The sequence below is a fragment of the Chironomus tepperi genome, unplaced genomic scaffold, assembly GCF_022539635.2.
Source record: "Chironomus tepperi strain 1889 unplaced genomic scaffold, CSIRO-AGI_Ctep_v1 contig_84, whole genome shotgun sequence".
Taxonomy (NCBI): Eukaryota; Metazoa; Arthropoda; class Insecta; order Diptera; family Chironomidae; genus Chironomus; species Chironomus tepperi.
The window spans coordinates 853,819-878,900 of NW_027226206.1; the positions used below are offsets into that span (position 1 = coordinate 853,819).

General features: G+C 33.5%; 1 protein-coding gene across 1 annotated transcript; it reads right to left on the bottom strand.

The window, feature by feature from the left end:
- Positions 1-11,975: 11,975 nt before the first annotated feature.
- Positions 11,976-21,065, bottom strand: LOC139085830 (cilia- and flagella-associated protein 161-like). The gene is made up of 3 exons (XM_070634000.1): positions 20,988-21,065; positions 15,121-15,876; positions 11,976-12,071 (listed from the first exon to the last, which is right to left on the bottom strand). The coding sequence occupies exons 1-3, from the start codon at positions 21,063-21,065 to the stop codon at positions 11,976-11,978; spliced, it is 930 nt and encodes a 309-aa protein (XP_070490101.1).
- Positions 21,066-25,082: the final 4,017 nt, after the last annotated feature.

Here is a 25,082-nt window from a genome sequence, read left to right on the forward strand (position 1 = left end):
AGAGAGGAGTAATATGGATAATGTAGCGCATGAAATTGTCGCCGAATATTCACAAAAAAAGGTTCGTCCTCGGAATTGTGAAAAGGAAGGAAAATTTTTATGGATGATACGAATAATGTGAGCGCCAAGTGCTCAATATTTCAACATTTTCAGGACATTAATTTTCCTCAATTTTAATACTTCTTTTATTTGCGAGGATTTTTTTCTCGTTTTGGGGACTTTTTTGGTTGATTTTAGGCTGGAGAGGGTCAAGGGGGTCTATTGAGGGATTACACTAACTATTAAAAGTGGTTAGGTGGAATTTGTGCAATGGAATAGTTGCTTATTTCGCTGGTCGTCTAGATCAATTGCGATTCATGACCTTCCACAGATGTTGTATGAATGTGACTATCGCTGGCTTCCAGTTGCCAAGCGCAAGAGTTCTTTGGCTCCAATAGTGCAATGGCATATCAAGGGAAAATTGAATAAAGACATAAATTTAGAAATTGTCCATAAATTATCATAATTCCCAATATAAAGGAAGAATGATCAAAGACTTCAATTAAATTTCCTATAAATTTGGACAAAAATAAAATTGAAACTGTTCCGATTCAGATTTGAATAAAATTGAAACTGTTCCGATTCTTTGACTAAACCAATTCAATAGCAAATACAGAACCCTGTCCTTGACCCAAACATAAATGCACCATCCTCTTGCTTCCTGCACCAATCAAATTTTCATCATTGTCATTAAATCCCATCAATATTTTCGAAATGAATTTTGTAACTTTGCCTTTTTTTCACATTGAGCATAAAAAAAATGATTACGGAAGCGACAAGGGGAAAGAAAAGAAAATGAGAAAATTTTTATATTTCTCTTAATAATGACGAGAAAATCCTTTTCATTAAACATAATTGAAATAAATTCACTTGAATGATTCGAAGTACAGAAATGTCTTTGAATTATCATTTTTGTGAACGGAAAGTTATTGAAGATGCAAGGAAAAGGAAAGAGGTAACGATCCGCTTATTTTTTTTCAACAATGGAATTTGAAGTTATTACATGCACTATAAAAATGAACTCTCTTTGATATTTCTTTATAAATTGTTAAATGCTATTAATGATTTGTACTAAATGTGCTGAAATTGCATGGGAAATTTGAGATGTCAACAACTACTTTGTGTCCCAATGGAAAATAAGTGAAGTTGAGAAAATTGATATACTTTTGTTGAAAATGACTTTTCGTCAGGTTTTATGTGATTTTTGAAGTTATGAGTGAATTTTTTGATTGATAGACCTTTTACATCCCTTATACCCCATTCATTCCATATGGACAGCTATAGGGAGCGGCAATTGAGAAGGCCCGAATAGTAAAATTATGTCAATCGATCGAAAAACTGGTTCTTTGCCTGCGTGACTCTGACTTGATGTCATATTCGATTTGATTCCGACCTTGTGCTGGATTTTTGATCAATTAACCGACACAAGGGCGCTCCAAGAATTATACTATACTATTATGAAAATGCTCAAAATTAGCATGCATATTGATTAAGTATATTTGTACACTCATTTTAGTACACTCATTTGAGTAAGTATGCTCATTGTCTGTTAAGGAACAATATTTTTAGTTCATTCAAATCTTACTTAAACACTAGAACCAATTACAAAACCTATATGATCGATAGCAAATTCGCAAAAATAGTATCTGCACATAAATAAGTTAGAAGTAAGTAAAAAAGTCTCCCGAAACTTCCCTAAAAGCACTAAAAATAACAGCACAAAAAAAGTAATGTTTAAGAACCTTTCCTTTATAGTCTTTCACTTTTTTTTCTTCTTTCCTCTTTAAGATTGACTAATATAAAAAAAGAAGAATGAATAGATGGATAATAAAAAAAGGAGAGCAGGAAGAAAAAGAAGAAAAATCGATTTGTGATCGAAAAAGGAAATGAAAATAAAAAGTTATTCTAATTTCTCCTCATTCTTACGACTTTTTATTGCTACGAAAGAATTTGATTATGTATATACACACAATTTCTATAAGAAAGTTGAATTAAGGAAGATAAGAATATTGTAGTTCCGCTACTCACTTCTTATCATCGTCATTTACATTCCAAACTTTTTCCTTATTTTTATTTTTATGGACATAAAAGTACATCAAATGAGTAACTTTGAGTATCCTTTCCTCAAATCATCATCATCAATATCATCATAGTCAGTCGTTGTCATGAAAATGATGAGTATATACATGAACAGACATACTTAGTTGCCTCTTGTTGTTCCATTCATTCACTGAATGTCAAGAGATGAGGAAAGAAAATTGAAAATTCATAATATCAATAAAATTTTATCACTAATTTATGCTTCGTTGGAGGAATTTAGAAAGCATTTTTTGGAGGACCCTTAAGTGGGATTTGTGAGGAAATTTGAGGTAAATTGAAATTTTTTAACCTTTTATATGCAAAAAGTAAATGGAATGAATTATCTAAACATTGGACATTCAAGGGAAAGGGAATGGCATTGGACATAGTTTTAAGCTTGTTACTTACTTACTTACTTCGATGGCTCTATAGACCATCTGTGATCCATGGCCTCCCTCAGAAGACACCTAAATCTGGCTCTATTGCTGGCTTCCGCCTGCCAATTGAGTGATCGACTCAAACATTTAAATTCGATTGCTAGGTGGAGAACTGATGTCTTTTTCTTAATGTCTGAATATGTAATAGAACATTACGGACACAAATTGAAACCAGGTACGCAGTAGGGAACATTGAACCTATATGATGGGTTCGTATCTCTGCAATCCCGAGTATGCTTGCAAAATTGAGTTCCTAAACATGCAAAGAGACCGCGTTTAGGTACCGTAGTGGTATTTCTGTACCATGAAAGCATGCTCTTTGTCTGTTAGGGATATGATCAATTATATTGATTGAATATACTTATAAGCACACTCATATAGCTTAATATACTCATTTCCTTTTAAATAACATGAAAACATTGAAAGCTAAGCCCTTCACCTGCTAGCCTATCCCCCAAAACTATCCATAATCCATCACAAATCACCCAAAATAATTCCAAAGGAGCCAAAGAACATCGGACGGTATCAGTAAAGAACTGAATGACAACAACAATAGTATCCTGAAAAATGTTGCGGAGGCAGATGTTTGAAAACATATTAGAGGATTATACATACATTGTAAGGCAGGCGGCATCAACATCAGCTAGTATAGTACAACAACAAAAGTTAAAGGCAGGAGTGAGAGAGAATTGAAGGTTTATAGCATAAAAAAGCAATGAAAACTTTCGATATAAAAAAGTATAAAAGCACTTTTTTCATGCTCACATGTACAAAAATATTTTTACGGCATAGAAAAAAAAAACAAAAAAAAAAGTGTGGAAAGTTTTTTAGGTGCGATAAAATGAAATTAGAACGAGACGAGGAAGCCTCTGGTAATAAAGAAGTGAAGAAAAAAAGAAGAGGAAGTTAAATGAATGTTTTTGCGTGCAGCTAGTTGTAAATAGCACTTAATTAAACTTAAGACTCATAGATGTTGATTAAGGAATTAAAATTGATGATTGATTTGATATTTTCATGAGGTATGCATACCTTGTAAGGTATACAGCATGTTGGAAATGAAGATATTAAAGACTTTGTAGTAGTTTATATAGTTGATTAAGGAAAAGCAACACGGACTTGATGCTTTAAAGAAGTAAATTTGGATAAATGGATGTTGGTTGTTTGCTGTTTAGTTGTGCCTTAAGTGGAACAATAGGTGAGCTTTGGTCGATTTTAAAAAATTGACATTTGTGGAATTTGACTTGATATTTCAAGTTTCTTACTAGGTATACGGTCGATGCCAATTGGAGCAATATGGATACCACTTAGATACCATTAACAGGCAAAGAGCTTACTTCCCTTAAACTTGTGAGCATGCTCTAGAACTTCTAGAAGATGACTTCTAGTTGATGTTATTAAAAGAAGTTAAACAGAGCCTTTAAAGCTCCATGGCGGATCCTTCTTCATTTGTCTTGCTCGGGGTCAATCTAAGCCTGTTTAACTCAGTTGCTTATCATATATGTATCTTCAGCTTTAACTTTCTGAACAATTAATATGAAATTTTGGATATCTTTGTAAATGATCCAACATGGATACAGCATGATGATGTCTCAAAAGCATGAATTACTGTACTACTTCAAGATTCTTGAATACCGATCGATACGAAACTTCATAAAAAAAACTAAATTCACAAAATCTTCAATTTAATCAACCCCAAAAATCTACTATTTCTCCTTTTACGACCATCCATCCTAAAGTCAACCTGATTTACCTTTTCACCAAGAAAATGTCTTTTACTTTAAGGCTTACTTGAAAATTCACATAAAAAGAAAAAAATGCTCTCCTTTCTCATAGTCATATTCAATACATCGTATACAACAATATGCTGGTACTGATATGAAACCGGTATATTCTGCCTTTTTATCTCCACACAATGAGCTATTGAAGTTGTCTTCTTTTATTTGTTTTCTTTTTTTTTCTACTTCTTCTTCTTTTATATCAAATGTGCGTATAAAGCAGAGCATTAAATCTATCTGTAAAGGATGTATTGAAGGATGCTTTCTCATAAAAGGGAAATAGAAATGAAAGAGGACATAGAAATGAGGACAAAATAGTAATTGTAGGTTTTCTGAATGTTCAATCGTCATTCATTAAGAATTCTTGGAAGAGTAACTTTAAGTATAGTTTCTATGTCTTTTTGGTAGAGTTTAGTAAATTTGTGGGGACATTGTTTGATTGATGTTGGAAGAATGAATTAATTTGAATTGATTAAGGAGATTACAAGGTATTAGCAAAACAATTGGGATAGATTGTAGGGCGAATATGTGTGGATCTTGTTGGATGTGTTTTGGGATTTTGGGTTTTTTGTGTGAATGCTGTCCAGAAAATTCGAAATTTGATGACTCAATTATGAAGAAGTATAAGTTCGGAAAGTCTTTGGGATTTAAATCCGAAATTGCAAATAAAATATCGCCATCATTTAGTTCAGATAGAAACTTTAGAATTTTACAGTTTAGTTTAGTTTCAATTGAAGTGGTTTTGAAGCTGTGCTCGCTATATGTGATGATAAAATTGTCGTTGAAATTCATTTTTGCTATTTATGTTATTATTCAATTTTTTTTGGTGTTTATGAAGGTTTTTTATATCTAGAAAAAATGGAAAAAAATTGATAAAATTAATAAAATTCTATTTCAGTCTTTAGAATGAAGTTTTGAAAATAACGGTTTTTTAAAATTCAAAATTTTAAAAGTATACTTCACATTGCAGAATATGTGAAAATGTAAATATTTCAAAATTCTAAAGTTCTTAATATGAATATTTTATAATGTTATGCTTAATAGCTTAATTTTGTTCATTTAGTAAATTTTGTGAATATTTTGAATCGCTTACAATTTGAAATTGAACTTTCTTGTTAATAAATTGCACAATTTTTAATCTTATTGCGACTTAAAATTTTACTATCTTGAAAAATTCTAGTAAATTGACGACTTTTTATAAAAAAAACTCGAAAGGACGAGTGGTGTTGTTGCTTCCACCCTTGGACACGCCCTTGCTTACCTTATATAGAAATTGCATTTGTGTGAAAATTCTCATAGATTTAAAAGTATATTTTAAAATACTTGAATTTGATTTCACTTCTTTTGAATATTATCTCAAATTAATCAAGATTTCTAATTACATTACAGTTTGTGTACTTACGTCATCAATATTTTAACTTAATTTTCGTAGTTTTTAATAATGCACAAATAAATAAGTTTTAAATATGATTGACTAATCTTCAATAAAAACACATATAACTCAAATCTCAAATGTTATACTAAGTATAACACATGCATGTTATACTCAAACTTATCGCATTATATCATAACATAATATGATGATATGAACATACCGATAAGCACAAACCGGTTGATCAATCCAAAATCCGTCGCTAGCCTACATAACGTGACTCTAGCATGGTGCCGGAATTAAAGCGAATCCAGGAGCAAGTATGAGTCACACTGGTGCTGCATGTTTGATCCATTAACCAATATATGCTTCCGAGTATTCAGTAATATATTCCTAATTAAATTTCAAATGTCTATTCAAGTGTGACGCAAGTGATAGCAAGTAAGTCATCAAACCAATGAGAGGATGCATAAAGAGTGGCGAAGTTGAAGCCTCAGATATGCCTAAATCACTGAATTCTTCCACATCCTTTGTTATATGCAAGAAAGAAAGTTGTCATCACAAAAAGCAAATCATTATTTCCCATTCAAGCATGAAGAACGTCCTCAAATTTGTTGTTGTTACTGCTACTGTTCTACATGTTCATACACACCCAACTTTTCATCTGGTAATGAGTATTGTTCGGTTAAATTTATTCATTTGTTTTTGTGCTTCCGTGCAAAAAAAAACCACGGTACTTCTTCTCGTGTGCTACTGCCACTGCTTGTTTACCTTCATTATATTCTTCATTCTTTTATTATTTCCATTCATTTCATATTAAATGAATTTGTTGTAACGGAAAACTGATTACATTCATTTAAATGACACAGAAATGAAAAGGAGTTAAGGCTTCATGTATAAAGTGGGACTTTGTGAGGTTACTGGGGATATGTATAATTGAGCTGTTTTGGTATAGTCATCATCTCATTCCTTAATTGTGCCGTTATACTCCAAAATACACTTGTCTAGCCAGAAAGCTTCTGATTTGGTGTTTTCCAGTTTTTTGGGAAAAGTTTCAGAAATTTCCTCCAAAAACCCCTAACAAACTAAAGGATATCTATGCCAAGATCGAGTTTCGACCTCAAAGACCCCTTCATGGTCCTTGATACCAGACACACTCGCTTCACACCACAAAAGAAACTAAAACAGCAAGTTCCTTCTCCTTGCCCAAAAAACAACTTTTTACGCCTACCCTCCTATCCATTCAGGACTCAACATTCAATATCCAAACTTACACTTGAATGCACTCATAATGATATTTGGTCATTTTATTTCATTATGTCGTCATTCATTGTAGAAAAAAGTCATTGTTTTTATTCAGTGATTATTAATGAATAAAATGTTGATTATGATAAGTTTCTCTTTGTGGATGAATGATGTTATTGTTCATCGCTTATGGAGCGTGCATGGTGTGATTTTATGTGAATGATGGTGGAATTTAATTTTATTTTATTTTAAGGGCTTCCTCATGTGATGAATGAGATTTTTTGGTATTTTATATGAAAATTGGATAACTGATTTTTAATTTACATTAAATTGCGAGATTTTGGCTGTTTTGACTTTTCCTTACTTCGCAGGTCGTACAGATTAATGGCCACCCTCAGATGACGCACAAAGCTGGCTCTATCGCATGCTTCTATCTGCCAATTACCTGTTTTGACTATTATTTAGCTATAATATCAGAAAACTTGCAAAAAACCTTGTCTTAATCTAATTTGGGGGTCGCATTGAATTATTGTATTGCATCTTTAATCCAGAGTTAGACTAGAACTAGACATTGTCTTAAACATTTGAATTTTTGTACGAATTTTACAATTTTTTTCAAATAAAATTCTTAAATTCTACTTAAATCGAGTATGACACCAAGTCAGCATCATGCCGGCCTAAGCTTGAATTTTTGATTCAATGAATTCCACAAATTCCACAGGATCAACAAATGAAGCCAAACAATCCATGGATACCATAGAATCCATAGTTCCTGCCAGATGATCCACTCCCAATTGTGCTCCTCATCATCCTTTAGACGCCACACTAATGCTCAATACTCAATCCATACTAATCCGTACCAATCTTCTTTTGAAATTGTCAATTAAAAATTATATTTGCTTTTAAATCATTCACACAATAGAGATAAAGCTATTATGGCTGTACATTCATCCATGATTCCATTTAGAACTAATATAAAATAATAAAATTGACATATAATCATATTAGTCTACCGAACAAAATAACAAAAAAATAAAATAGTCATCAATGTCCTTTTCATGCTCAACAAAATTGAAAACAATAGAAAAATTTGATATTTTTTTTTTTTGGAGAAGTGGATGAACTGGACGAGAGAAATAACAGACTGAACCACAATGAATGATGAAGAACACAATAAACAAATGGAAATGTTATGTATGACTATATTCTTACCTATTGTATAGCCTCGCTTTCAATAGCCTGATATATCCACTGATCCATAACATTCATTCGACAAAACTCAATTTAAATTTTCAATCTAATTTCATTTGATATGCGGCGACATAAAAACAATGATATATGACCTTTTCCGAAAATATATATATATAGTGAGTCAGGGATGGTAGATGGAAGATGAACAAAAAAAAGAACTATCAAATAAAGTTTCCGATTTCACAAATGGCAAGCTAAAATGACAGCATGGAACCAGTAGACATGTTTATACAGAAAATTTTCACTGGAATGGAGTGAATAGAAATATCGAAAAACACACAAAAAAAGGAAGACATAGAAAATATTATTAGTCAAATGATTCGATTTTCCATCTCAATGAGAAAGTAAAGAAAAAATAAAAAAAAAAGTTTGTCGGAAGTTCAAAACAAAATGTTTAAATTTGAGGAATGCTTTGACGATTTGGAGGTGATTTTGTGGCTTTATTTAAGGATAATTTGGATTGTCTTAATAAAAGATTATTCCAACTTATTAAATTGCTATTGGCCTTAATCATTTTAAAGTTTGACACGCTCAAGTTGTGGTTTGACAAACCCTAACTCAACTTGTTAAATCATCATCATGCCGTAAATCGACCTTGCGTTGCTAAATATCTTCTTCTATTCATGGATCAGAGTTAGCAGGACTCCAACGTGGAGATGGAAATAATCCATCTTGAGTTTGGACTTTTTGCAACTCCTATTATAGTCCGAGGTTTTATTGATTTTTGGAGTCCTAGGACAAAACCATTCTATCTAGAACTATTTCTGGAACTTTGAAGTACAAAATTTCTCTTGTTAAAGTCCTGCCATATCATTGAGATCCAGATAACAATTAGTCACTAACCCTCTGATTCATATCATTGAGATCCAGATGTTGACGGTAATCTATTAATTGACTTTATCGAGTGAGGTTGTGCCTGGAAAACTGTCCCAGCCCTCTGCACTCAGTAAATTCACAAGTTTATAGTGGGATTCAGAACTCTGACATATTTGATGACATTATTGCCACTCCATAAGATTTTCGCAAGGATTAGTTGATGCAATAATTTTGTACCAAATCCAAAGCCAATTTAACTCATTTAGTAGTTACAATGCATTCTTGTCCACTAGAGAGCTTAATCCTTTTCCAAAACTAAGAGCATTTAAGCTACATATAATATTTGATTAGTAAATGAAAAAGAAATAAAATAGCATATCCAAAATTGCACAATTCCTTTCTCATCTAATAACACCTTTTCATTTCCTCATTTCATCTCATTATTGTCTATAAATATTCTATACAATCGCGCAGTGCGTGTCCAGGAAAGAAGTAAAATGAGTAATAAAAAGGGATCGAAGTTGATGATGAATAAAAAAATATAAAGTGAGAGGAGTGGAAGTGGAAATGAAAAGCAAAAGTGCCAAAGTGTCTTAATGTGAATGAAGACAATAAAATACAAGCTAAATGAGATGACTGAAATGTCATTTATTTTTAAATTAGTCCCATACATCTAAACTTCTTCTATTCCTCGAAACCCTCCTTCGTCCATATTCCGTTCCTCATTCTTAAAAAGTGCTTAACACAAAAAAAAAAATCCAATTTTTATGTTTCATGAATGAATGAATGACTGAATGAATGGCGAAACACACTAAAGCGAAGCAGGAAGACAAAGAAATGAAAAAAAAAGTTGGTCGAAGCCAGCAAAAAAAAAATCTTTCAAGTCATAGTTTTTAAAAGTTTTACAATCTATAACTGTTACTGTCACTCGATTTAGTTTTTTAAATTTGATATAATCCAATGAGTGAGCACTCTTCCTTTATTGCTATTATAGCTATTATGGAATGAAATAGAGGGTGAAATAAGCTACACCTTGATATTGCGAATAGAATGAAAAAAGGAAGAGAATGAAAAGTTTTTCATGATGTGCTTGATAACAAAGAATATCATAACAGTCATGTTGGATGGGATGAGGTTGTTGCGCATTTTAAATGCAAGTGGATTTAAACTGCTTTTAAATGGATTAAATTTTATTTTGTTTATTTTCTTTTTCTTGGAATGTTCAAGGAGTGTTGTTATTTATGCACATGTTTGTCTAATGCTCTGAACACTTAAATCGACAGTTTGGAAACTATAATGCTGTGCTGCACTAGTTTGTTAAATAAAGAATAATGAAGAATATAGCAAAGAACTGAACTAAGATTTTTCAAAATTATTCTAAGAGCAACAACCAGTTTTAAACCAACAAGCAACTTTGTAAATTAAAAAGAGTCTTCGAATGCTTCAAAATCAATTTACCTTATAGTAACAATTCTTGAGACTGTGACGAAGACTTCTCAGTTGAGTGTCGAAATTTGACATACTAGTGAGTTTGATGAAATCTTCCTTTTAACATTCGTTCAAAATTCATCGTTATATTCGTGAATTAGGAAACGGAATAAAGGCAAATAATTTCATTTAAAATAGGCTAGAATCTACATATCTAAATAGTAAACTTCGGTTAATCTGGAACCCATTTTTGATTGATTATCCGATTTACCATCGTTAATGCCGAATTCTAGACGTTAGAGGTAACTTAAAAATAAAAAACTTGCTTATGTCCCGAACAGCACAAGAGTGTTTGTTACGACGACAAATTAAGACGTTTCTCAGAAGCCTCCATGATGGTTGATTAAGACAAAGAATATGATTCGTCGAATAGTGCCGCTCGAGAGCCACTTTCTCGAGCGATACAAAACAAATAGAACCAAAAACGGTTTTTAAAGCTCCTCCAAAACTCAAAAATCATATAGAAGTATTTATACGGTAAAAAGAGACGGGTTCCATTTGGTCCGTGCTTGATCCTTCTTCATTAGTGTCTCTCGGGTTAACTGTGACGGTATTAAAAATTTCTATTCATAAGTGCCCCATTGTTAAAGGTATTTAATTCCGACTTTCATTTTAGATGGCAAGAGATCGCAACGGTAGGCCAAATCGACTCATGAATCCGAAGCTTTACGATAGAGATAAGTCATTTGGAATTGGTAATTTAAAAAGTAGCGGCTTCCATAGAGCCATGATTGAGCCTCATTTCATATCGCTGACATGGATCCAAACTTGATCTGTACGCCAAAAAATTCTATTTAGTAAGTGAAATAACATTGAATTATTAAGTTCTAGAGCTGACCATAAATAATCCGTTCACAAAACTTTCCATTAAACCTGAAAAATTGTCTTAAAAGGTACAAAAAAAAAAAGAAAAAGGCAAAAAGCATCAAAAAGCGAAATGAGAAATGAATGATTCATTCAGCAAAGGAAATTGAAAAGAAAAGTACAAGAAAAACTTTCCATTCTTAAAAATTATTCTTTATTTTTTTGTCATTTCCCATCTTATGAAGTTCGCTCACTTGAAAAAGAAAAATTATCTATATCATCATCATCATCTGCAATATATATATCTAGTCGAAAAATAATAGAAAAAAAGAGAGGAAATAAATGCGAAGTGAATGAAAAGTTTTAATTTGGGTAATTTTTAGTCTAGCAGCAAAAAAGGGAAAAAAGTTTCCTTCTCGCCTCATTTTATACTTTAATTATGTGTCATTCACGTCCATTTAAAAAGATATTTTTCTTTACAATCTCGTCTAATTGACAATAAACTTTTATGTTTGATACAAAAGGACAGAATTTGGTGGAGAAATAGACATTATATTCAGCTCCATCATAGATTCATATCTTTTTATTCCTATTATCAAGCACAGGAGATAGACAGTAGGATTAGGAACAGACTCACATGATAATTTTCAATTTAAATTCATCAAGTTCCTAGAATTCTGTTGTCTTTGCTGAAATTTGCCAAATATTTGACTCCGTTTCCTTGCCATAAATATTCCTTTCCGTGTGACATGAGACACCACATTCCTGTGGAGAAATGGAGAATAAAGGTAGTTTAGAATTTACTTTATTGTGCTGATTTGGAAATATTTTCGAGAAATTTGTGAATAAATATTGAGGGAAATTTTGAGGTAGATGGTTTAGTGTTATGCTTTATGCTTGATAAACCTTTAATAATTTAATTTTATGGATGATTATACAATGCAATTTAGCATATAAATTTTGTAAAAATAAATTTAAAATTGATATAAAATCATTTTAAAGTATCGATGAATTGGATATGCTTTCTCGATGTCGGGTCCGGGACTGAAAAGTCCCGTCCAGAGTCCCGAAAATCTACCGGAACTAAGGAAAGTATAGAATTGGATTGTTCAACTTTTTTAATGAATTCCTAGCATGCCCTAAGTAGTAGCGAAAGAATCGGCAATCCAATTCTTAAGCGTTGGACGGCCTAACAGGCAAAGAACATACTCTCGAAAGTTTGCTCAACGTAAATACCTGTACCAATTAGAGAATGGTGCTCAGTATCAAAAGGGGGGATTGTCTCACTTCTTAACAAGCACCCATTAGTAGCAATAGGTTAAAGAGAACTGTCCAATTTTTACTCTTACTCAGAAGATAGGGAACTGAACAGTTTCAGTAAATAATGCTAAAAGAGTTCTCTACAGCAAAATTGAATTTTATTCAGTTATTCAACACTTTAGCCTCTCTGTGGATTAATCACCAAGGCATCATCTCAAATTTTGTTATAACTCAAAGTCGTCACTTTGAGTCCCACCATGAAAACAAAAGCTTAAAATGACCAAGAATCCTGTGCCAAATACTTGACTCTAACTTAAAATCGGGTTTCATTGAATTGGTCTAGTTCCAGAGTTATGATGGTCTAGATCCTCATTTTGGGGCATTTCTACGAGCCGAAATTTGTCCTTTTCTGAAGTATATTTACTTTAATTGCTTAATGCTTCTTTACATTTAGTCGAGTCAGGAACATGAAGCGTAATTACACGTACCAAAATATGCATTGTCAATAAAGCAAGTTTCGCATGTTTGATGTGAACACAAAGTGTCAAGACTTCAAAGTAAGAAATGCTGCATATCAGTTACGCAACTTCGCATCACACTAAAAAATCATTAGTTAGCTCCTACAAAATCCTAGATTTTTTTTTAATCAAAAAACTTCCTTATATCGTAAATCCACTAGAAATCCCCCTCTTACATTACACAATTCAAAACTTTTTAATATTCAGTTACAATTAATTTCAAGTGTTTCAATGTTCTCTTTCAGACTTAAACTTTTTACCCATGTATGGATTTCATTCCACGAACATTAATTAATTCAATTTCATTAAATATGACTTTGCATTCAAAGCATCATCAGTAAAAAAAAAGAGGAGAAACTTTATCTTGTTCTGTTCGCACAAAGTGGAAACTGCAAGAGTAAGCATAAATGAATGAGAGGAAATTAAAACATTGTAATGGCTTAGAAAGTATTTAATCCCTTGCGGGGGAGATAATGCCGAGCTGGGGACTATTTGAAAGTTTTGACTCAATTTTGTCAAATGTTCAGTTTGCAGCTCTTCATACCATAAGGATTAATCCAAAATGTTCAGCATAGACACAACCAAACCACAGCAAATTCCAATTTATGCTTCTCGGAAATGAGTGCGAACCTTATCATAGATAACAAAAAAAACAAAAATTATGTGCTTTAAGCCTTACCGTTCCAAAAATAGTTAAGAACATTGCCTTCTCACAGCATAAATTATTCCTCGTACTTCTATGCTCCACAATCACTTTTGCATTAATCTATTTCCATTTTTATTGCGTGTTTCGGTTCATTCGTTCCACATCGATTGTGTCGGCCCGATGAAGATGAGTCCATGAAGATTTGCGTTGAGTGTTTTTTTTTTTTCATTCCATTGATTTTAAGCATAGCCGTAGATAAAATATTTTTAATGAATTCGTAGAAGGTGAAATGAAGAAGAAACAAGGCAGCATATGAGTTGACAATGTTGTTATTGTTTGGGAATTGAATGAAAAGAAAAATGTGAAAATTCATTAGCTTTTTCGATCAATCATTTTGGGGATAGGTTAAGGTGTGGGTAAGATAACTAGCAAAATGATTACTTTTTTGGATTTAAAGGGAATTGGGTCATTGAGGGTTGGATCAACCCTTTTTTTGGACAAAGCTTTTCAATTTTCTAGAGTTTTCCAGGACAAAACTCCTGATTTGCTCCTAATATAGTGCCTAGGGTCAGACACTTCAGAGCATTGTGCTGTCCTTACTGTACTTTTCATGTATTATGACTTTTGGAGTGTCTGATTCTTGTTTGTTGCCTAAAAATCATCCTGGTTCTTCATGCCTTGAATTTCAGAATCAAATTCTCAATAAACCCCAACAGGCAAGGGGCATTGTCTTGAGTATGCTCTCAAATCAAAGCAATGCTTTCTCGAAATCGGGACTGTGACCGGGAAAGTCCCGTTCCGAGTCCCGAATATGTTACGGGACTGGGATTTTGGGAAACTCAATGAGCATGCTCAAGTAAATTGATTGAATATACTCATGAGCATGCTTAATTAGATAAAAATCTTCGTTGTCTATTAGGGAAAAATGAGTTCTGAAAGGCACATATAATGAATAAGTCAGAAAATAGTGTTGTCTAGACTAGCTTGACTTTGGACCTTGAAACGATAGAATGCAAAATCTGATCTCAAGACATGATAAAGTATTAAAATAATGTCCTTACATCAATATAACTTGAGAGTGAGAACCCAGTGAGGTCAGATTTTGCTGCAAGTTTCTAACCTAATTTAACCAGAGTCTTTGAATAGCCAGGACAAAATATCAAAGTTATTCACGCCAATAGTACCAAACTGAAGTGTCCCGATTAACCCAAAAGAACTCATTTTTGAAAATTCAGTCTGTCGACTTATTCACGCCATGTGCCTTCTGAGAATTAAAGTAGTTCAGAAATGGATTTTCATATTAAACCACATAAAATGTCCACAAGTCTTCATTGTACCCAATAATTCACGCATTATTCATTGAAATCTCATCACTTCCACACATACATACCGGAATATTTTCACCAATCATTTCATAACGAATTTCAGGATTTGCATGATGAATGCGCCAGTGAAAGAATGCAGTCGGTATTGATTCATCCGTTGATGTCAAAGCATGATGTTTCATATTAGCCATTGACTTACTATTGTCAGCGCTAATATGAGACTTTTGTAATGCTAATCCAACAAATTGTTTCATTTCACCTTTTGACTTGAATGCGACATTGTTGGACATACTTGATGCGAATGGATTTTTTGGCATCGAATAGACGAGAAGCGGGTTCCTTTGTTGCTTATTTGACGCATAACATTCCAGTGTAAAATCTTGTCCATACTTCAAATATTCAACAGACGACTGTAAATTGCAATTTACGGCACTAGAACTGTAAAATGCATCATGTTGTGATTTCTGTCGCTGATTGATGGGATGTCGAATTACAAAAGCATTTCTCGTAATAAGCTGTGACGACGGGGCACATGAAAGTCCACATTGTTGATCTATTTCCTGACATTCATTTATGTGCGGTTCATTAGCAACAACTGATAATGCCAATGGCTCATTTTGTGGACTCATTGTTGGCATCTCGCATGCAATTAATTGAACTATTTGGTCAAATGCTATGAATGTCTTCTCGACCAACGGTTGCTGTTGAATTGGTGCCAAGAAATTTTCATAAAGACGTGCTGTTTTTTGTATCAACAATTCGCCTTTTTCTCGCTTCTTAACAAACTCCGAGAGCTCTTCCTCTTCTCGCTTACTGTTGTGCTGCTTGTTTCGTTATTTTTAAATGAGACAGAAAATAATTAAGTTAGAATGCAGTTTGGGATATGATGGATAGAGCGCATAAATATTGAATTGAACTGAATTGAACTGAATTGAACTGAATTGAACTGAATTGAACTGAATTGAACTGAATTGAACTGAATTGAACTGAATTGAACTGAATTGAACTGAATTGAACTGAATTGAACTGAATTGAACTGAATTGAACTGAATTGAACTGAATTGAACTGAATTGAACTGAATTGAACTGAATTGAACTGAATTGAACTGAATTGAACTGAATTGAACTGAATTGAACTGAATTGAACTGAATTGAACTGAATTGAACTGAATTGAACTGAATTGAACTGAATTGAACTGAATTGAACTGAATTGAACTGAATTGAACTGAATTGAACTGAATTGAACTGAATTGAACTGAATTGAACTGAATTGAACTGAATTGAACTGAATTGAACTGAATTGAACTGAATTGAACTGAATTGAACTGAATTGAACTGAATTGAACTGAATTGAACTGAAATATTAAGGATTACAGAACTGAATTGAACTCACAATTTTTTGAACTGAATTGTTTTTTTTTCATCTCAAAATCACGTCGGTCCGTGAACAGATTGATTCGCTCCGCAATTAACTCAAAAGCTCCAATTGAACTGAGATTGAACTGAATTCAGTTCAACTGTTCAGACGTGTTTTGAACTTGTTGCAAAATTGAAACAACAACAAATTCAACAACGAGGAAATTGAACTTTGAAAAACAATTGAACTGAACAAGATTTGACAACTCATCACCGAGGATTGAACAACGAAAAGCAACATGAATTGAGATGGAAAACTCAAAACAAAATTGAACTGAATTGAACTAAATTCGCAGCCAACTTGAAATCTTGAAGCCAAAAAATCTGCAAAATTGAACAAAAAACAATTTGACTTCTCAAATGCCAGGATTGAACTGACAGATTTTTCAAATTGATAACACTGAATTGAACAAAGTGAATTGAACTGACAACAATTGAACTGAATTGACCACCACCGATCCATGAACTAGTGGTGAACAGGAGATGAAGGTTGATGAACCAGATCAACAACCAACCCAGGAGTTTTATGATCAACGTCAAAAATTGAACTCAAAACAAAAGTTGTATCAACTGAGAGTTGGGAACTGAATTTGAACTGAAAAACAACACCACTTTCAATATGAACAGATGAATTGACGGACTTCCAATGATGGAATTGAACTGGAAAAAGTTTGAACTGAATTGTCAAAAACAATGAAACAATTGAACACGAATTGACGACCTGACTATTGAACTGAATTTTGAACTCGAAAGGTTGAACTGTGAATTGAATGGGCTGAATTGACGGACTGTTGAAATGTTTGCAACTGACAATTGAATCTGAATGCTCTGAACAGAATTCAAAAACTGAATTGAACTGAATTGAAAAACTAAAGTGACTTTGAACATGCAATCTCACAAGAATGCAACATCAGGAAACAAATAATCGAATTGGAAACTGAATCAATGAACGAACTGACCATTGAACAAAGGAATTGAAATCCTGCTGGAACTGAATTCACGAAATCCTGCTGGAACAAAGGAATTGAACATCAAAAGCAGGTGAACGAAGGCGGATCTGATCAATTTACATCACAAAGACCAGCTAGGAGTATCCCAGAACCGGTGACATTGAAAACCAGCTTTGAAACCTGCACCATTCACCATAAAATCGCAAAATAATCATCCACAACAGAAACCCTCAAAGTGAAATCAAAACAAAACACGAAGAAACAGGAGAAGGGGAAGGAATGGAAATAACAACAGGTCAAAGCCAAAGACCAATAACAATCATCAACAGAACTCAACGCAGGTTGTAGAAATTATGGACCTAGACTTCAATTCACTAACCTTGGAAACAAACAAGGTCGATCCTGAACCTCCATCCAGTGGTAATACAAAGGAACAAATTTCACCAGCCCAAGGCACAATCGATGAATGCATGTTCTTCATCAACTCATTCATCGAAATCATCACCAAAAAGCCAGAGTACCTAAAAGAGGAACAGGTACAACAAGCCATCGGCCAAAAAGTTGCCAAAATCTACATGAGTCAACATGGATTGTAGTCACCAAAGAATCAACGTAATTTACTGGAATGCTAACAGCCTTGCAGATAAGATGTTAGCATTTCTCGACTACCTCAGCATGCAAAACGTTGATGTTGCGTGCATATCGGAAACATTCCTAAAACCAAACTCCAAAGTAGACTCGCATCCTGACTACGTAATTCATCGATTTGATCGCATTGATAGACCAAAAGGTGGTGTTGCGATCATTGTCAAAAGAAATCTAAAACATCAGCTTCAACCAAGTTACAACACAAAGCTAATAGAATGCATCGGAATAAAAGTCTTCATCAACGAATCAATAAGCTGCCACATCCTCTCCGTCTATCTTCCAGGAGGAAGCAAAGGAAGGGAAATAGACGATCATCTAAGAGATGACATCAACAAAATAACAAACATCAGAGGAAACTACTACATCTGCGGAGACTTCAATGCAAAACATCGAGAGTGGAATTGCAACGTAGCAAACAAAGCCGGGACAATACTACAGGATATGTCCGGGGAGTTCATGATCTACTACCCCGATTCACCAACGTATTATCCAGAAGATCCGACGAAATCTGTATCAACAATCGACCTAATGCTCTCAAATTCCAGTCTGAACACTACAGAACTAAAATGCACAGAGGCAATGAGTGACCATTGCGCTGTGTATTTTCAAATCAGGACATCCAAAGTTGACAGAACAGACAACACAGTTTACAGATATGACTACAGAAATGCCAACTGGAAAAAATTTAAATCTTATATAACTCGTCGCATCGAAGACAGCACTCTGGAAAACCCGTGCAACACCGTAGAGGAGATAGAACATCATATCAAAGTATTCTCAGAACTCATCATGGATTCAAGAAACAAAACTGTGAAGAAGAGAAAGATCAACTTTGAATCGACAAAGCTCACACCAGAAATCAAAGACTTAATCAGGACGAAAAGAAGTCTTCGACGAAGATGGCAACGTAGCAGAGATAATCAAATCAAAACTGAATTAAACATCCTACAGAAAGTCATCAAAGACAAAATTAAGGAACTCAAAAATACAAACTGGAATAAGCGGCTTTCAGAAATCCAACCATCAAACCAAACAGTCTGGAGGATTGCAAAGCATTGCAAGAAAGGTTCAAAATCGATGCCACCGCTGATTGATGCAGATAGAACATTCATCACTAATAAGGAAAAAGCCAGCGTTCTCAGTGACTATTTTCGTTCACGAAAATCCACTTGAGGACAACAACCCAGTACATACCCAGGAAGTAGACAACGCAGTGAAGGAAGCATTGGAAGGAGAAAATAGTGACTGCACAGAACTTACAAATGTAGAGGAAATCTCATACATTGTAAGAAATCTGAAAAATCCTAAAGCACCAGGATTAGACGATGTCAACAACATACTTCCACCAAAAGGCTTCGAATATTTGAAGTTCATCATCAACACGTGTCTCAAACTTAACTATTTTCCGAAAGTTTGGAAAAAAGCTAAAGTAATCCCGATCCCAAAACCTGGCAAACCAGCAAACGAAGTGAGCAGCTATAGGCCAATAAGCTTGCTTAGTTCCCTAAGCAAAATATTGGAGAGAGTATTGCTGAATAGAATAAACGAGCATCTGGAGGATAACAACATCATTCCGACTCAACAGTGTGGCTTTCGCACAGGACGATCAACATCTCACCAACTCATCAAAGTAATCAAAACAGCAAAGGAAAACATAAGCAGGAAGAAATCAACAGGAATGATCTTCCTAGATGTGGAGAAAGCATTTGACAGAGTCTGGCATAACGGACTCTTGTTTAAAATGATCAAATTAGGGTTTCCACTACCACTTATAAAAACTGTAAGATCTTTCCTAAGTGAAAGAACTTTCTCAGTTTTTATTAAAGGTCAGTTCTCAGAAACCAATGAAATCAAATTCGGATTACCACAAGGAGCAGTGCTTTCACCAACTCTTACAACATCTACACATTGATATTGTAAGAGAAACAACCAACAATATCGCACTCTTCGCAGATGATACTGCATTGTATCATTCTGCAGAAAACTCAGCCGATATTGTAACACATCTACAACACACTGGAAGAAAAGTACAACAATACATGAACAAATGGAAAATAAATCTCAACAAACAGAAGACTCAAGCCTTATTCATCACAAATAGGTACTCCAGGCAACTTCCAAGAGACAACATCAAATTCCTCAACGAAAACATCAAATGGGAAACCGAAGCTAAATATCTGGGAATGATAATCGACAAGAGAGTGACATTAAAGCAGCATGTAGAATATGTGACCAACAGAGCTCACACTGCACTAAGACTACTTTATCCCCTCATCAGCAGGAACTCACATCTCGACGTTCGAAACAAACTTCTCATCTACAAGCTAGCCGTGAGACCCATCTTCACATACGGCTGTCCAGCATTTGAACGGATGGCAAAAACACATCTACAAAAACTACAAGTACTACAAAACAAATTCTTGAGAATTGTTCTCAACAAAACAAGATATGAAAGGATATCAGATCTACATACTGAAGCAAAAATACCCTCTATTGAGGACTACGTCGGAAAGTTGCAAGCGAATTTCAACACTCGTCTTGCGTCGCGAAACACCGAATAAACCATAACATAAATTAAAGCAAAACAATTTCAAAATAAAATCAAAAACTAAGTGATCGAAGGCGATAAGTCAGAATCCTTAAAAATTTAAATACAAATAAAATGTATCCAAACTTTGTACATAATTAAGTTAAAAATTTAATGAATAAAAAGTTTATTTAAAAAAAAAAAAATGAAAAAGTTTTTCATTTTTTTCAATTCCACAATAATCGAATGAAAACGGAAGAAAACAAGTAGCTGGGGAGGATGACAACGACAAGAGAAGTCAGGAAGAAGGAAGTATTATAAATGGTAATTTTTGCTATTACTCGATGCTGCTATTTATTTATTTCTTGTAGTCATGACTTTCGTACTTACTTTTTGCAACAATTGCTTGCTCGGCCAATTTCCAACGAGACATTTTAAATTGTCTGCTTTCTCATCCGCCACCAACATTTTTCTCTCTTGATGCTCTTCCGATTGTTGAAAATTCATTGGATTTTTGCTTCTGTTTATTTCTTTTTTTTTTGTTCTTGTTCTGGCTGATAATTTTTTCGCGATAAATAAATGGAAAATTTATTCCTTCCTTGATACTGTTTTGCTGATTTGTTATTGAGAAACTGACACTGGAAAAATTGTTTGCTATTAGTTTTGTAAACTTATAGACTGACTTAAGGGGTAAAATTTTGAGTTTTTTTTGTTTAGTTTGTTAAATTATTGTTACTATGGACGATTTTCTATTAGTTACTATTATTTGTTAATTGGAAGGTTTTAATTTTGTATTAGTTTGATTCAACGTGTTAGATGATTTTATTTTGGGGAATTAGTAAGTAAGGAATTATTCACTTATGACGTCCAAAATAGATATATTTGGAACATTCACCAAAAGTCTACATAAGGTTTAGGGGTGATGGATGGTTTGCAATTCTGTTAGTCCCGATGATTTCAGATTCTCACATCTGAGTAGCATAGGTAATATTCCCGTTCCCGAAGGTCATTCCCGTTTCCGAAGGTCATTCCCGATCCCGATTCCCGAAATTTCACGGGAACGGGAATTCTGGAAACCCTAGTCCTAAGCGAGCTTCTGCGTCGTATGTTGACGACAAGAAGTGAGAAGCCGCCTATTTTTGGCAGTCATTTGGAACATTTGGTTTTAGTAAAAGGGGATTAGCAAAATCTTTAAAAAACATCTTCATTTGTGTCGATCGGTTGAAATTAGCCTAATTCTGATGCTGAAAATGCTGCAATCGACAGATGACTTTTCTTAAACTCTTACTCATTTAACTAAACTCTTTCTCACATGGATGCGACAAAATCTTTAAATCGTATTTTTGCGCTGAGTTCTATCCCAGACAAAAGTCTTGGACGAGACATTCAAAGAGGTACAAACTATTTAGTAATTAAGATTATAATGCATGAAAGGGAGTGCAATTTAATTAGCGCATATTTTTAATTTGGATACTGTGGATACTAAACAGCCTTGTTATGCTACTGACTGCAAGAGAAATTGACGACTCATAATAAAAATTAATCAGAATTGTTAAAATATTACTGCTTAATATTATTGTTTAGCATATAAAGTATTCCAAATCGATTTTTCATGTCATTCCAAAGTATGGAATCCATATCCTTACAATACCTTCAACCAGGGGCGTAGACAGGGAGAGCCATTGAGGATACGGGGTGTCCCCTTCTCCGAAAATTTCAAAATAGTTGATGTATATACAAAATATCATGTATTTAATAAAACAATTTGTAAAGATTCCCCTAAGAACATCTGGATACGTCCCTGCCATCAACTCCAAGTATATCAAATAATCCACAAGCCTCTGTAAGTTCATGGCATTCAAAAATAAATAACAATAACACCTTAAAAACTACCAATTCAATTTCTCCATTTTTACCTACTTTTTAAAAGGCAATAACTATATCATAGCAATTTATATTCAGTCACTATACAGCACACGGAAGGGAGTATGTAGAAAGTATCGATTCAACAAAAAATAATGTTTATAGCATAATATTGAAATACTTTTTTTTTCAGTTCCTTCTCATCTGATTGAATTTAAAATATGCATTTTTATTGAACTGAATCGTCTACCTTTTCCATTCCGTAATGCGCCAAAACTGCCTTGTTATGATTTCGACCTCGTTATTTTTTAGTTACAATTTGCAAATTTTATAAGAATTGTTCAGCTTGTTCAGGCAGAAAGAGAACGACGGCAAATTTATATTTTTTAACACTTTTTTTTTTTTAAATTGCACAGCAGCAGCAAAAAATAAAGTTTGTTGAGGCAGTTTTGAAGTTTCTACGGTTATTGCTTGGTGTAAAATAAATTTTTCATTTTCCACTTTTTGGAATATGTGAAAATATATAGAAATTTTCATGCATGCTTACCGTCGTGTGACTCTCACATGTATGTAAATTTGAATTCAATTTGCAGCAATTTTCTTTGAGCGCTTTTTAACGATTTTTTTTTTGGAGGATGTAAAGAGGGGTTAAAATGTTTTTTGGATTAGAATTTTTATTCATTATTGTTATTGAATCTTGGATGTAGCTATATGCTGAAAATGATGTCTTGAAGATGTAAATTCAAAATTAAGATGATTTTTTAGGGTTGCAAATTTAATCAAAAAATTGAAATTCTGCTCCATGTGAATTTAATACTACAATCAATATAGCATCAATCCTTACTGACTTACTTGGGTGTTGGTACAGACCAATTGTGATCCATAGCCTCCCTCAGGTGGTTCCTGAAACTGACTTTATCGCTAAACATTACATTTCTTTTTCTAATATCAAATGTAACACTCCCGGAAAACACACGGCGCATTACTTACTTAATTACTGGAATCATGCTTCGATGTGAAGCCTAAGTTTCAATAAAATGCCTTCTTTCTTACTCCATTGCTGGTCTTATTACAAAGTTTGTACAAATTATCCATTTTTGCATCTAACTGACATTTTTTTAGAACCGTCCTAGGCCATGTTGCTTTACACGGCGTATAAATGGTCATTAAACCGGTTAAAGACAATTTTACTGTGGCCTAAAGCCGGATTTCATTAAATTTGTCCTGAGACTAGAGTTACTCTGGCCTGGTACCATATTTTTGGCCATTTTCATTCCAAGTGCCTTCTAAGACGAAGTCTCAATTTACAGAAATCCCTTCCATAACCTCTTTGCTTGCTCTCATGATCTATTGCCATCTACAACAAAAAAAAGCAATCCAATCAAGCAAATTCACTTCCAATATGTTCAGCAATAATTTTTTTTTTGAAAAAAGTCTCATAAAATTTTAAACCAATAAAAAAACTGAACTTTTGCAATAAAAATAAAAAAAAACTTTTTTCTCATTGATGAAAAGCAGCGTAATAATAGAGACGAGACAGGAAACTTGTTGCCAACTTCCATGTCAATGTCATAAATATTGATTACAATTCTTTTGCTTTATCTTTGGTAATTTTCAAGAACGTTTCTTTTTTTGAGAAGTTTTGGCTATATTTTGTTATATTTAAACATTGGAAGCGTTTTTTAAAAAGATGAATATGAATCTGTGGCTAAGTATCATTGTGTTCTTGAAGAATTTGACACTGCGGCAGTGCCATCCTGGCTTACAATTTTAATATTTCTCAATTCCACAAACCCAGAAATTCAGAATTCGCAGTTTTTTATTAATCTGCTAGTCATATGGTGTAGAAATTGCTTAAAACTTACAGAAAACCTGCACTAGGGCATGAAAACTCCAGCTTAAGGCCAATAAGATGTTGGGAACTTGGGGTTCCAACAGATTTGAAGGCCTGCAGCTTAGATCTGAATCTTAAGTTTCGCAACATCAAGTGATTCATGATCAATGCCAAATTTCTTAACATGATCTGCATAATGCTGATTATACGGATGATCCTGGTGATAAGGTCAACCTTAAAGACAATTGCCACGAATACATATTTTGCTCATTTTCTACGCGCATCTACTTTCTGAGAATTGACAGAACTCTGTTTTGAGAAATATTACTTCGCATGATGATAAATAATTTGTTTTTAAATTCAATAATCTACGGCTGTTTTAATAAATTTGCTTATTTTGACATGTTTTGTTCAAAAGTGTCTGTTTCAAGACGTCATGGACATACCAAATTTATTTGAACAAGAGTCGAGATCTGTTTTGAAAAATATGAATGAAAAGAAATAAAATGCATGTAAAATATTGAAATTTTGAATAAAAATCACATTCTAATCAAGAACTTTGTCTTGGAATTCCTAAATCTTAACTTAAACTTTTCTCATCCCTAGAAACAAGAAATGACAATTGAGTATGAAATAATACGCATTAAGGTTGAAAAACACATTTGCTTAAAAATAGAATAAGTGTGTTTTATATCATTAATTTCAGGACTTCCCCGTTTTTTATATTCATATGAAACTGTTTAAACATACTTAATGTGTTCATATTCTGAAATATCAGAATGAATTGT